This window comes from Grammomys surdaster, unplaced genomic scaffold (assembly GCF_004785775.1).
Source record: "Grammomys surdaster isolate TR1022 unplaced genomic scaffold, NIH_TR_1.0 64, whole genome shotgun sequence".
Taxonomy (NCBI): Eukaryota; Metazoa; Chordata; class Mammalia; order Rodentia; family Muridae; genus Grammomys; species Grammomys surdaster.
In genome coordinates, this window is record NW_021604566.1 from 2,241,378 (window position 1) to 2,255,604 (window position 14,227).

The window sequence follows — 14,227 nt, forward strand, 5'->3', positions numbered from 1 at the left end:
AAGCTTTCTACGATGTGGGCTGTGGAATTTTCATTAATTGGGATGTATATTGGAACACCGAACAAGGAATTCAGTGACTCTATGTTCATATGTTGGTTGATAAGGCAGGCATGGCATATTTTTCTTATATTTGCTGAAGTAAACCTGTCATACTCTTGAGTATTTACCATTTGGACCCTTTAAACTTGGGTTTTGTGTAGTCCATTTTGGGAATGGTATAGTGTTCCAGTATAGGAAGGGGAAGGTGAGAAGCTCGAATTCATAATGATCAGGGTCTCTTTAGGGAGCATGGGAGTGACCAGGTGACCTCAATGAGAAGAACAGAAATGTATCTGAAGGATCTGTCGTCTGAAGGAGCTACTTGCCATAACAGAGCCCTTCTTCTAAAGTCCTGTGTTCTGTGTGTGGCAAAACCAGGGATCCAGCTGTTGGCTTAATCATCCACACATTTTCATGTCATAGTAGATATTTGAAAATGTGTTTGTAGTCATGCCTTTGTGGCAGTTGCCAAAATTAGGCAATTCTCTCTGAGTGAAGAACATACGACTTTATTTTTTTCAAATTTCCGTTAAAGAATTTGTAGTCATTACATGTGTAAACAACAATTACCATAACACCAGCTGAGCAAATGTCCAGTGACTGCTGACTGGGGTCAGGGGAAGAGTCTTGCTTACTTTTTTATTGTTGTCGCTCCCCCTCCCCCACCCTTTACATTTTCTTACAGTTTCCATCAAGTCACAACAGGTCAGGAGGGAAGCCTGTATGATGCTCAGAAATCTTGGTTCCTGTCACCTGAGCTTCCTCAGGTTGGTTTTCCTAGCAGAAGGGACAATGGCAATTTAGGGCTTTAGCTGCCCTAAATTGGGACGCCTCTGTCAGTACTTATACCCAGGTGGATTACAAGTAGCCAGAGATTCCCTTTTCCTCTGGTCAGAACTTTATAGTGCTTGGGAACTATTTACACTGTTGTAAACAGCAGTGGTACCTTTTTATTGTTTAATGGGAATCATTTTGCCCCTGGGGCACTGACCTTACAAGTAAAGAGAGAAAAGAAAGTGAAAGTGTGTTTGTTGATGTTTTACAATGTGAATTCACAGCCGCCAGAGGCAATACAAACCTTAGTAACTTATCTGCTGATCCTGTGGTCTTCAGGACCACTTCTGTTTCCTTTATATTTCCTTTAGTCAGTGCTGTAAACACCATCCCAGCTCTTCTGCTGCCCACTGTCTTTGCGTTCCTCTGGAGATATGATTCTTTTATGCTTTTTTGTTGTTGTTGGACCCTGGCTTTGGTTCCACTGACCCCTGTCTTTATATTTCTTTCCCTTACAGAATTTCTTCCGAGCCATTGCTTCTTCTCCTTCAGACATATTTGTAGTATGCTGGTTCTAAACCCACACCTTCTCTTAGTCTCCCCCAGCCTGCTCCCCATCATTTCCCTCCCAGTAGCTGCCTTTTCCTTGAAGCCACTACTGGATATACACTTCAACCTCTGTTCCCTGTCTGCTTCATCTTGAGAATTGCCTATTGCATTGCTTTTCCTGCCACTCTTGAACAAGCTGGGTCTCAGGGTTGCCTTTCTCAGTGCCATTGTCCCTTCTGCTAGGAAAACCAACCTGAGGAAGCTCAGGTGACAGGAACGAAGATTTCTTAGTGCCATACAGGCTTCCCTCCTGCCCTGTTGTGACTTTTAGAACCCAATTATCCTGATCCTGTTCTTCCTCTGTTGCTTCTGTGGTGCTCATGTGTTAATTTCTTATCTTTCAAGGGCTTGGATCTTTCCTGTCCCTTCTCTCTCCTTTAGAAACTAAGTATGGTAGTTGTCAGTTAATTGATTGCCCTAATCTTTTCATTGAAAAAATCCCTTCAAATTCACTGTAGGTTTTTAAATTTTTAAGTAATTATTTTCCCCCCAGAAAAAAAAAAGGGGGCTTTAGCTTATGCTTAGAACTGCAGGATGTTTGCTGCACTTGGATAGTTTGTTTTGCTTTGATGCCTTTCTCCAAATCTAAAGTTTTAAGTGCAACATTCTTTCTTAAAGTTTTACTACCCTGGAAGTAATCCAGTGTTCTGGGTTATTGGTGGTTACGTTTTAACTCTGGCATTTCATCAGTGTAGCCCATTTGGGTTCTAATGAGTGTGTGGGGGGAGTAGATTGTATAATTTTACCCCCACCTTTCATTTTAGTGGGAGTCTGGGCTGCCATGGAAACAGTGCAGCAATGGAAGAGGGTATCCAAGGCCCTAGAGTGTGGATGCTATATTCTCATTCCTTTTGTACATTACAAAGTATTCACATATTTAAAGGTTAATGTTACAGAAGTAGGATTGGTATTTTATTCTTAATTAATTTAACTTGTTAGCCAGGACTGACAGTATTTGTTACACAGTGGTACACTGTTATTGATCGTGTTTAAAAAAACAAATTAAGTTTTGCCTTTGTTTAAGTAATTGTTTTTGTGATGCTGTTGATAGATCTCCCACAGAGAGCAGGTGGCTAAAATCACTACTACCCTTTCCCTTTCCCCTCCTCCTTCTCTTGATGCAGCCAATGGCATGGCATTCTCAGACTTTCCCTCTCCAGAATGATGATGATAACATTTTGACTGTAATAAATGACCATCTCAGATGGGCATCTTGTTTGATGGACACAGTTGACTACAAGTAGAGAAAGGGGAGGAAGTTAAGGATGGAGGATGTGAGCAAGAAAACTAACTGGAGCATATCTCATTCCTGAAGTGGGGTTGTGACTAGAGCGTGGGGAAACAATGGCCATTGTAGTTTGTAGTATGGTAAACCCCAGGTTTCAGGCCCCTGTTTGATATTCTCCAAACTTAGCTGTTGGGTGACCAGTTGTAAATCTCTTGTTCTCCAATAGTAAGCACTGTGTCTCCTACCCGATACAGCCAAGAATTGGATTGGAAGCTTAGAACACCACTTGAGAAAGCCTGCCAGTATGTGAATAGAAAGTCACATTTATGAGAGTGGGAAATAGAAAAGGAAAATCAATTGGCTGAGATCTAAGTACACCCCTGTTGGAAAAGAGTATGTTGGAAGAATATAGTATTGATGTTTGTTATGTTACAGGATCAAAAATGAAACATGAACAAAACAACAAACAAACAAAACCCTTTATCACAACTTTGATTTTCTAAGAGTGAAATTACAAAGGTTTTAGAGTAACAAGTTAAGCATGACTTATATAATAATGCATTGTTTGCTTGTGGAACTTTAAAACATTGAATTTGGAATGATAGGGAAAAGGAACGCTTGGTCAAAGATTAAAATACTATCAGAATATGTGTGACTAGCAGTGTGATTCAATAGGGAAACCAGGGTCCCAGTCCTTTCTGTGGATCATCTGTGGCTTGAGATGTCTACTGCCTGCAGAGAGAGGCCATGGCAATTGCAAAGTCATGAAGGTCTAATGCAAATTATACATTAAAATCTTGGAGGTCTAATGTGAATTATGGTGCGGACTGGTCCTCAGGTTAGTTATAATGTGTTCCTTTAAGACTATGTTTACTGCCAGGTGGCGGTGGCACACACCTTTAATCCCAGCACTTGGGAGGCAGAGACAGGCGGATTTCTGAGTTCGAGGCTAGCCTGGTCTACAGAGTAAGTTCCAGGACAGCGAGGGCTACACAGAGAAACTCTGTCTCAAAAAACAAAAACAAACAAAACAAAACAAAAAAGACTATGTTTACTGAAGTCTAAAGGTTGTATTTCTTATTGATGCTTACTGTCCTTTAAATGGTGAACTTAAGCACTTTAATTCGTCTCATAGAAATTTCCATTTAGATTCATTTATAGGTACTGAATTTTAATTTCCTCAACATTTTGTCTTCATAACCTCTTTTTATCTTGTAAATACCAACAGAAGGACCTGGTGGGTTAGCCAAGAGGAAAACTAAGGCTAAAGGTATTATTTTCTGTTTTGTCAAGCAGCCTCTAGTGAATCGAATTCATGCTTGATGGCGCATGGTTTTTCTGATGGAGACACAGCCACAGTTAATAGTACTGCTTTTTGATTTGGGCGCTCTGTGTTATGAATAGCTTTTTGAAGACTAAATTATAGACTTGCTGCTTCTAGCTAGCCTGTAATTTTAATTAATTTCCTTTTCTTGTCACCAGATCGTTCTAACAGCCTGTACATTAAGAGTTTATCAACATAGCTGATGTCGTTTATTGGAATGTGCCTGTTAAATTTACATATGCACATCTTCCCTTGTTGCCTAAAACTTTTATGGTCTGATTTGTTGTTGTTGTTAAATATTGTACAATTGTGTGTGTACCCATCAGCAATTGATTTCACTTCTCCCAGGACTGTGAAGATGCTGTCCTAAAGCATAATAAAAGCCAGTGTGATCTAACTAACACTAAAGGTTAGGTTTATAACCTAGAGCACTGGGTTGTTGATATAGGGTATGCTGTGTTTGATATCTAATGCATCAAAATTGCTATACTTGTGTGATAGTATATATGCACTAACATTGCATTATTACAGCCTGTGTATCCTTACATGTGAACAATGATGCTCTTTAGAGGGGATGGCATGGAAGACATGCATGACTTTCTTTCAAAATCTTGGTACAGTTTTTTTGTGTGTCAGAACTTGGCATATTTGTAATTTCTTGTGTGTTTAAATCATTAATGTATAAGACTTTTGCTCTGGGATATGCAAGATTTTTAGTTTTCATTTTCAGTTTTAGGTTGAGAAAACTTTAAGTTTAAACTAGTATCTCACCAAAATAATCCCCAAGAAGAAAATCATTTATCATTTTACTTTTAAATAAGCAATTTTGAACTACATTGCCAGTAAATTATAATCCTACCTCATGTAATGTTAATATAAGTTAAGCATTAAAGATATAATTTAAACAATACAGTACAGAATAAGGCCTGACAACAGTGTGCAAGCATCTTACAATTTGCCATGCCGTCTTCTGTTGCTTCATGAACAGCCCTGAAGTGGGATGCAGTCTTGCAGACGAGTCTATCTAAATTTGAGTCAGTATTTTTATAGGACTTTAGTGAGTTCTTTGCTAATTGACTCTCAATAGACTACAAGGTACTGTCTTTTGTGAATACCACATGTCCAGATTTCACCCTGAATGTCCTTGTGTTACATGAATCTTAGATACAGTTTGTTAGGTCAGACAACTTTCACATTTTATTCGATCTTTCATTTTGTTTGTGACTGTTTAATTGCTGCTTTATTCAGTGAGAATCTTTTGTAATGCCCTGGTGAGAGCAGAAAGTGAAATGTGAAGTTTTTGCTAACTGCTAAGTTAAATGTTATAAAATGTAATGTGAAAACAGTATTTGATCTGAGACTCAGAAATCTCTGCACTTTCCCTTTACTTGCCCTCTCTCTCACCCTAAGAGCCTGGAGGATGTGTTCATTGACTTGTGTGGCTTTCCAAAAATTACCAGGGAAATGTACTTAAAGAAAAGAATACTGACTTTATGAAGTTGACTGTAAGCATAAGAAAATTCATAAAATTGCTATTATAAATGTTACAGATAACAAATTTAGAATCTATATATGTGGATTTTTTGTGTTGTGAAGAATTAAGTGGTATTTAACTTACCTGTGTACCTTTATTCTGAAGGCCTGTAAATATAACTGTTAAAGGCATAATAGTGTGTTCAAGCTGAAAGTTTTTAGTTATCATTTAAAAACAGGTTAAAGTTTGTTTTCTTAATGCCTATGTTCCTTTACTTATGACGTTATAGTCAGGAGTGAACTCTACACTGCCCTAATGGATGTGCTTACCTTGTTAATGTTGCATGCCAGCCTGTGTTAACACAAGTCAAGCCATATTTTAAGCTCGAAAAAATAGGATGAAATAGTCCCAGAATTTATTTCATAGCTAATACTTTATAGAGGTTACTCAACATTTGAGCTAGTAGATTAACTTCCTGAAGGAGAGAGTTCCAGTGGCCGGGGTGGGTGGGACCAGGGCAGTGCATCTAACAAGTGCATCTTCTGTGGTATAAGAGGTATGGTCAGTAAACATTTTTTCCTTTGATTGGAAAACCTGAAAGCTAAAGAACCCACGAAAGAAGAGCTTAAGAAGGAGAGAGAGAAAGCTGTGCCTAGCAAGAATGAAGAGAGAAAAAGGGGGAAGAAGGAGCAGGAGGCTGGAAGCAAGGGGAAGAGGAAGACTAACTCGGACACAACCCAGAAAGCATCCCCTGGAGGTAAGAGAGACAGAGACAAGGAGAAAGCCAGCTCAGACAAAAGTGCCAAGTCCAAGGAAAACTGGAAGAAAGCTGCAGAGACAAAGGCTGTTCCTAGTAAAGTGGCTTCCAGAGACAAAGACAGGAGAGGAAGAAGCTCCTCCGGGCATCCTCATGTCACAAAGGAAAATGGCCAGAAGAGAAAGAACTGAAGGCCTGCTGTTAACACCCAGCAATGGGTGACCGCCCTGACTCCAATTTGCTGCTAAAGGGCAGAGGAAATCTGGGATTGCTCTGACTGGGGAAATGGTACATATTAGCCACTGAATGTGTTTATTGGTGCTCAATAAGTAAATTCTGTGAAACAAGTATACTTTGTCATCTTCTCAGTTTCAAAACAATGAAAGTTTGTGTTATAAAATGTAATAACCTATTTTTATTACTATGTGTTTAATATGAATTCTAATGGTTTAAATCCTGTATTAAATACTCCTATTGAGGTAAGTAAGAAAGAATCTGGAGATATGAGCAGTACTAGTGTGCAGCGAGGTACTCAGCTAGGCAGGGTCTTCCCTTTCTACTCCCTTCCTGCTTGTCTTGCCTGGCTCTCCCCAGCTCTCCCATGACAGCCCCGGGCTCCTGTCTCTGTCACCTCCCTCCTCATTCATTAGGCCTTTTGAAGTGTAGGCTCCTTCCAAGTTTGCTTTCCCTTCTGCCTCCATCTCTCCCATTTTCTGTCCAGATTCAACTCTCCCAGCCTTACGCCTTATCTCTTGCCTTCCTGTCCGCTTAGACCCCTCCTCTTCTTACCTAGCTTCCTGTTTCTACCCCTTCCTTCCATTACATAAACAACAACAGCAAAAGCCAGAGAGCCAGTTCCCCCCATACTGGACACATCATTCTGAGTTCTGTGTGTTGTCGAGAGTTAAAAAGTTTTATCTAGGAGAGCATTTCCAAATGCTTTTATTTATGTTAGCTTTATAGACTTGGAATCATTGAAAGACTTTGACTTCACTGCGGTACTTGTATGGTTCACTGTTTTTCAGTTGTTGTGGTTAGATGGCATATATTCTTATGTTTGTATAATGATTACTTACCATTTCCAAACAACTGCAAATTTGAAATCAAACTTCTTAGCCCTTCATAAACAATTAATAAAGGAAATAGTAATGAGAGAGACATTTTTACAAATGTGTGCTCGTCTGTGTATAATGCTTTAATTTATCTTTAGATTACATGTTGGTTAAAAAGCCTGACCAGGGTATGGTACGTGCCTTATGCCTGTAATTCCAACATTGAAAGATGGAGGCAGGAGGACCAGGAGTTTGAGGTCATCCTTGGCTACATACAGAAGCCTGTCTGGGCTATGTCAAGATCCTGTCTCACACCACATACACACACACATACACACACACAAACAAAATAATAAACTAAAATAAAAAGTTGATAATAGAATAAATAATTTTATCAGAAAGGCTTTAATTTTTAAAAATAACTTTTTACTTTTTCTATGAAGAGATCTGAAATAGAAATTTTTTTGGCCTAATTAAAAGGCATTAAAACCAGATATAAGTTAACATAAATGTAGAACAAGCATTTTTTTTTTCCTTAAAAGCCAACAGTGTTTGCTGCTTATAAACAGCTAAGTATTAAACTGTGAGAAATCCCAGATCACTTAAAGGAATCACCAAAGGAGACTTTCTGGACATATACCAAGATCTCTATTATATTCTTAGCCCAAAGAAATTACACTATGTGATGACCTGATTCTCTGTGTTGGTTAGACAGGATATTTTGTTTTGTTTTGTAATTTTTTTTCATCAAATACCAAACCACATATACACAAAATCGGGGGTCTGTGTCTCCACTGACTGTAGCTTCAGATTGATGGCCACCCCAGCTCAGATCTCTGATGAGAAATTCTTCTGGTTTGATTTCCAAACTCCTGGTTATGCTTATTTGGCCCATTTTATTCCTTGCAAGATACAACCATGTGGTAACCAAGGAGACTTCGACAGGCCTTAGAGACATGGCCTTAGTTTTCTGGAGGGTTCTTGTGGAACAAACTCCCTGGGAGAATCTGTTGAATATTCTTTTTAGACCACTTGGTTTTTGAAACAGGGATTTGGGGTGGGCCATGAATGAGTGATAAAGTGTTTTGACATTTTCCATTCACAAATGGACTTTGGGACAACAGAACTTGCGATGATAACAGGAAACCTACCATGCATAACAGTTTCAGTATTTTCAAATGTAGCCCAGTGCTAGATTTTTCTGCAAGATACATGATTTTTTTTTTAAGTACTTGCAAGAAATTTAATGATGTTTTCCCACAGGCAATTTTCTCCACCTGCCAGAGAAGGGCACAGCATTTACTGTCAGAGAAGGGAGGCATTTTTATTAATTTTTACCTTGGTTTTGAAGTTCAGTGGCAAGGGAATTTAAAGTATAGAAAGGACCAGCATAAGCAGGTGAGCATTGCTTGTACTTTGGGAAGATACTGTAAGCTTCTTTAGATCTAGAAGGACTTCTTCCTCTGAACAGCAGCATCCAGGAACTGGAAGAGAATGGGCCCATGGGCAGTCACAGGAGAAGTGGCTCACGGCACCCAGCAGAAACACTGACACATTCCTAAGCACTTTACATTTTGGAGAACATTTGTGAGTTGAGACTGGATCTATTCTCCCTCTCTCTCCTTTCTCCTGTTGGTCTCTCCTTTCTTTCTAGGATACAAATGGTTAAACTGAGGTTTTTGGCATTCCCATCTGGTTATACATAATGACAATTGTATTAGCACCCACAGTTCAGTTAAAGAGCAAGATAAACCTAGTGGTGACTGAGGTTGAAGGTTCTATTCCATTCTCAGAGTTACTTATGTTTATTAACATGGTAGTTCCTATTCATCTTATTGCTATCTGAGGATAATTAAATCATATGACTACAGTAGAAGTCAGCTAAACACAATCTATGATTCTTTGTAGCTAGCAAATAAGACTTTTGGGGAATACACTTGAAAAGCAAAAGTAAATATATAAGTTTTTGTCGTATTCCTCACATTTATTTTCTGAGATAATGTTGTAAAGTTTTTAAAAAGTGACATTGCATTTACTTTATTTAAACCTTGCAGATACATTACATTTGAGGAATGGATATCCAAAAAGATTGCTTTCTAAAAATGCTTTTAAGCAAGTCAGTATTTCTAAGCATCTCTTTGTTTCTCATTGTCTAACCTTCAGATGACACTGTTTCAAAGCGTTGTCTCGCCAGCATCAGCTCTCTGTGTTGGTGTATCCCTGGCTGATAGTGTTCCTTGTGAATTTCAGTATGTTTAACTTCATGCCATGTGTAATCAGTTTCCTGAGCCTGACTTCGTGCCTGGTTTACATGGTCTAATGAGACACCCATCAGTAGGCATAGCTGCTTGTATCACTCTGCAGAGCTGTGTGAATTCTTGAAGTTCACAGAGAGTGTCCTATGCTACAACTGCTTTGCTCCCCCCCCCCACAGATTTTTAACCTCTGTAGTTCTGATTCCTGTGGGGCATAAGAATCTTCCTTAGGTATTTCCATTGATTGAATGAAAGGGAATAAACAGTTATGATTTACTATTTTAGGATATCTGTAGTCCTTTTCCGTACACTGGCTGTGTCGTCTCTCCTCATCTACTTCGTCATCTGCTAATGCCATTCGGAAACATTCTCAAAATCTACGCCATGAGTGAATAATTGCAACACAACACACATGTAGTTTTTCTCCTTTGTTGGTAGGTTGTGACACCTGTGTCAGAGTGACTTCTAGAGCCCATTTAGGCTGCATATTTGTGAGCCGCCCACAGTCTTGGCTCCTCAGGTTTCTTCTCTTCTGAAGAACATTGATGATAATGGGCCCATGGAATCTCAGTGAGGGGCCAAAGAGAGAGGCATGAGAGCAATGGTTCTATTCTTTCTTCTGTGAACATGGGAGACAAATGTCTATGTTCTCAATCCTTTGTAATACATGTCTTCAGGAAGGGTTCAGCTGAAATTGTATTTTTTCCTGAACTGGTGAATGACACACCTGTGAGACCTAAGAGTGTTCAGATCTCTATGTCTATGACTGTAACCCAGAAACAGGATTTAAAAGATTTGACCTTCAGTTGGCCACATGTGAGAAAAAAAATCTAAGTTTTGTACTCAGAACATGTTTTCTGCCAAGGGACTTCAAGCTCTTTAGGGGTTGTCAGTGAAAACATATTCAACCACAAATGTCTGCTTCAGCATATGTCAGTTACTGTGTTACCATGAAAATATTTGTTATTCTTCATGAAGTAAGAATGGATTTGCCATTACTTCGGGATAGTCTCCTGGATTCTCTTGGTTACATGGGTATGTCTGTTTCAGATAGATTACTTTGATATCTCATATCATTGTGAGATCTAGGAGAAAGATGTTGGGTGGTTATCTAGCTGTAGCTACTAAGACCTTGGGCCTCTGTGCTCATCTCCAGGCCCTTCCAGAACGATGTCTTCCCTCTGAGATGGTCATGCACTCCTGGTCAGGTAAAACCATATGGATGGGTCTAGGATTGGTGCAAGCGATGAGACCTGAGCTGTGTACAGTGTCCATTGCTACAGTGTGGGTGAAGGAACACTGCTTCCCTGGAAGGAAATCTCTCTCCCTAGAGAAGTCAGAGAGACCCAAGGCAGGCAATGATCTCACACTGTGCTGCTTCACTCTAGGCTGGCAGGCTCTGCTTTGGTTTCCATTTCTTGCCTCCTCCTTTCTTTGCCTCTGCCCCAATATAGAGACTGACTGGCTCAATACTGGACAAGACTGGCCAGAATGGATATTTTACTATAAGAAACCATGGGACAGAGATCCCATCCTGACCCTTGACCTGCAGGAATTTTAGACAATGAAAAGACACGATGTGATGTCAATATAATGATAAATACAGCCAGGTTTGCTTTGTTGTGAGTTTTCAATTTCTTCCTGGTCTATCTGAAGAGAACATTTTTGTTTAGGAAGCTGAAGGGTGAGTATTATATGGCAGGTATACTTTCATAATACCTTTTTTTGGGGGGGGGTATTGGGGATTGAATGCAGACCCTACCAATGCTTAAACAAAGGCTAGTCTTTAGTTCTTTTTGTTCTTATTTTGAGGTTCTGGTTGTCACCTGTACCTCAGGCTGGCCTTGGTCTTACATCCTCCTGATCTTACCATAACCTCCTGAGATTATAGACATGCACCACTACCCCAGGTTTTATGAAAATCAGAGAAAAAGATCCTCAGTAGTAAACAGCAGTCTCATATCCTACTTGCTCAAGGATATAACCACATAAAATAGGTTTTTATTTTTTAATTTGGCTTGATTTTCGTCTCACAGACATCAATTTCTGCAAGAGGTTTTACATTTGTAAGGTCTATTTACAGCTTTTGTTATTTGTGATAGTGATGTTTTCTAAATGCTGCAACAGTATTTCTCACTTGCTGACTCACTCTCACTTGACAGTCCCTCCTTCCCCCCCTCCCACCCTACCCCGAATCTGCAGTGTCACTGACTCGATGGGGACTCAGGGAGATGGGCTGTCAGGTAGACAGAGTCCCCCTAGTAAAATGCTTGAATGAAGGGGTGAGGTAGTAAAACAAAGTACAGGCCATGTTCAAGTGGCAGTTCCCTCTGCCAAGAATACCCTCGGGAGGGACTCAGCCCCAGTGGCACATTTACATCTACAGTGTGTGGCTTACCTGGGAGGCTGGGTGCCGTGCCACAGCCACAGTGCCCAGCTCCTGTTCCCTCTTGCTCTCAGTCTGTGACTTGCACAGTACCTGGCCAGTAACCAACAGTCTATAGCCAGTGTTTGTCTGCTGAATGGGGAATATACACAGTAGATAAGGTGAAAGGACTTAGGTCTTTAAAGACAATTGGAGGCCTTTAGAAGAGAAACATTAGCTTTCTAAAAGAAAAGCCAAGAAAAACTTCAGTAACAGCAATTTTTAACTGTTCCTATTGCTATGCGTACAAGGAGTAGGGCAGGAAATTTGTTTCTTGAATAAATAAAAAAGTAAATTGGGGTAATAAAATCCCCCCACAATTTTACTGAGTCTAAATGATCTGTCTTTAAAAATCTTAAGGGATGCTTGTTTTCCCCCTCTTTCTTGGTGGAAATCAAAGGTATATTGAGGACCAGTTGCTAGAGGTAAGATCCAGATGCACCCTGCTTAGTTTAGGCACCAGAGCTCATCCACACCTGGGTGCTGGGAACTCCCTTAGTTCTTTACTTGTTCCTGTGTGATAAGGAGAGGACACTCTGTCTAGTCCTGGTGCAGTCTCCTTGCTGGTCCTGAATCCAGGCTGTTAGGAAGGAGCCTTATTGTCAGTAATTGTACAGTGGCATACATTTCCTTTTTCTGAATTTTTGTCTTTCCTGGATGTAGTAAAGATCCCATGAATAAAGAACATCCCTATTTTATCAAGGGGGCAGTTTTTGGTTCTGGTGATCTCAGACTCTTGCTTAGTTCTGAAACTATTCGTGTACTTAAGAAGATCTGTATTTGTTGACTATACAGGGCAAAAACAAGAAGAAACTTTAGCATGATCGATTAGCAGCTATGCCATTTTGGTGTATCGAGTTCTTGGAATATCTGTTGGGTTTTGTGTGCTTGTTAGCCTTTTTCTCGGGATGCATTGTTTTGACTGCTTAGGCCATACGCATGTGGAGCGGCTGCTTGCCTTGGCACCAGTTCTTCACAAGTGTCAGTACCTGGAGGATCCTGGAGGGGCAAGATCAAACTTTCTCCCATCCTCGACATCATAGCGTTAGAACACTGAAGACTAAATAATTTTTTAAAAAGTCTTAGGTTTTAAATTTATGTAGAATTTCTGTTGTGTTGAGTATGATTAGTAACTAGAGCTGACAGGAAGTGTCCAGTAGGAAGTGTATAGGTGATTATAGACAGTACCCCATTTTTATAAGGGGCTTGAACATCTTTGGATTTTGGTATCTCAGAGGTCCTCTGTCTAATCCTTCATGGATACCAAAGACCAGTGTAATTCTTAGGAAAAGTGATTCATTCTTCTTGGACGGAAGAGACCTAGTATCCTAGGGTGTTTCTGTGTTTAAACTTTGCCTTACTTTCCTGCCTCATTGAGTCAAGCTTCTAAGTTTGCTATTCAGTTGCCTGAGGGTTGTAGTGTAGCTCATGGCCCTGCCCTTCTGACCTTTAGGAGTCTGTTGAGATCCAGTTGCTGAGCCCTTTTTCTTATGTTGCCCTCTTGATGCAGTTTCTCCATAACATCTGTTCTACCTAAGTAGTTTCTGCTTTCTGTTTTTTTAACTTGTTCCTTCTGGAAGGCTTGTATTGCACATGTTCACTTACTCTGGGAGAGTTCCTTACATTAGCTGCTGATGGATGTTTTTTTGATGAATCGTTTTATGTAGATAAATGTATAAATATATAACACATTAATGAAGTGTGAAGCTGTCATGTTTATGGAGGTACATTAATTTTATACTCATTCTGGTAGGTGTGGTAGTAGAGTAGCCTTGAATCACATAAAGCAAGTTAATAATGGGCCCAGGAAAATTGTGTCCAGTGTCAAGGATACTGTGAATGGCTTCAATCCTGGCTTCATTTACACTTGGTAGCTTCTTACATTTTTAATTAAAATGAAAGAAACAGCTATTTATAAATGTAAATTTTTTAAAAAGCCTTCTAATTTGTGTAACGAATCTACAGAACAAAAATCAAGGTGTTGTAAGGAATTCTTTTTTTTTTTAAAGATTCTATCCCACTATTGTCATAGCCTGATGGCAGTCAAGCCTCAGAACTGTCAGTAAGCAGCTGCAGTGGAATACAGCACTGCAGGAAGAGTTCCTCAAGATTCCAGAGCAGTCAGACAGTGGGACTTTTGCTTCTGGTTAGCTCATCTGGAAGAGGCTTGCCTCTGGGAGCTGAGTCACTGTCTGTCTGAGGCTAAGGTGGGGGCTTGGAGCAAGCCAGCTTGCATCTGCTCTACAAGTTGAGAGAGAGAGAGAGAGAGAGAGAGAGAGAGAGAGAGAGA

General features: G+C 39.9%; 1 protein-coding gene across 11 annotated transcripts in view; it reads left to right on the top strand.

The window, feature by feature from the left end:
• Asph (aspartate beta-hydroxylase) overlaps positions 1–14,227 on the top strand; it is a 200,737-nt gene that overhangs the window by 48,727 nt on the left and 137,783 nt on the right. For 2 of the 11 annotated variants that reach the window (XM_028768559.1, XM_028768567.1), the window contains 2 exons: positions 3,879–3,920; positions 6,050–6,481. The exons of the other annotated variants lie outside the window; for them this stretch is intronic. In XM_028768559.1, the coding sequence (XP_028624392.1) occupies positions 3,879–3,920; positions 6,050–6,396 (389 nt within the window). In that variant the 3' untranslated portion in view covers positions 6,397–6,481. Of the gene's footprint in view, positions 1–3,878; positions 3,921–6,049; positions 6,482–14,227 lie in introns of those variants that run through there. 11 annotated transcript variants of the gene reach the window in all.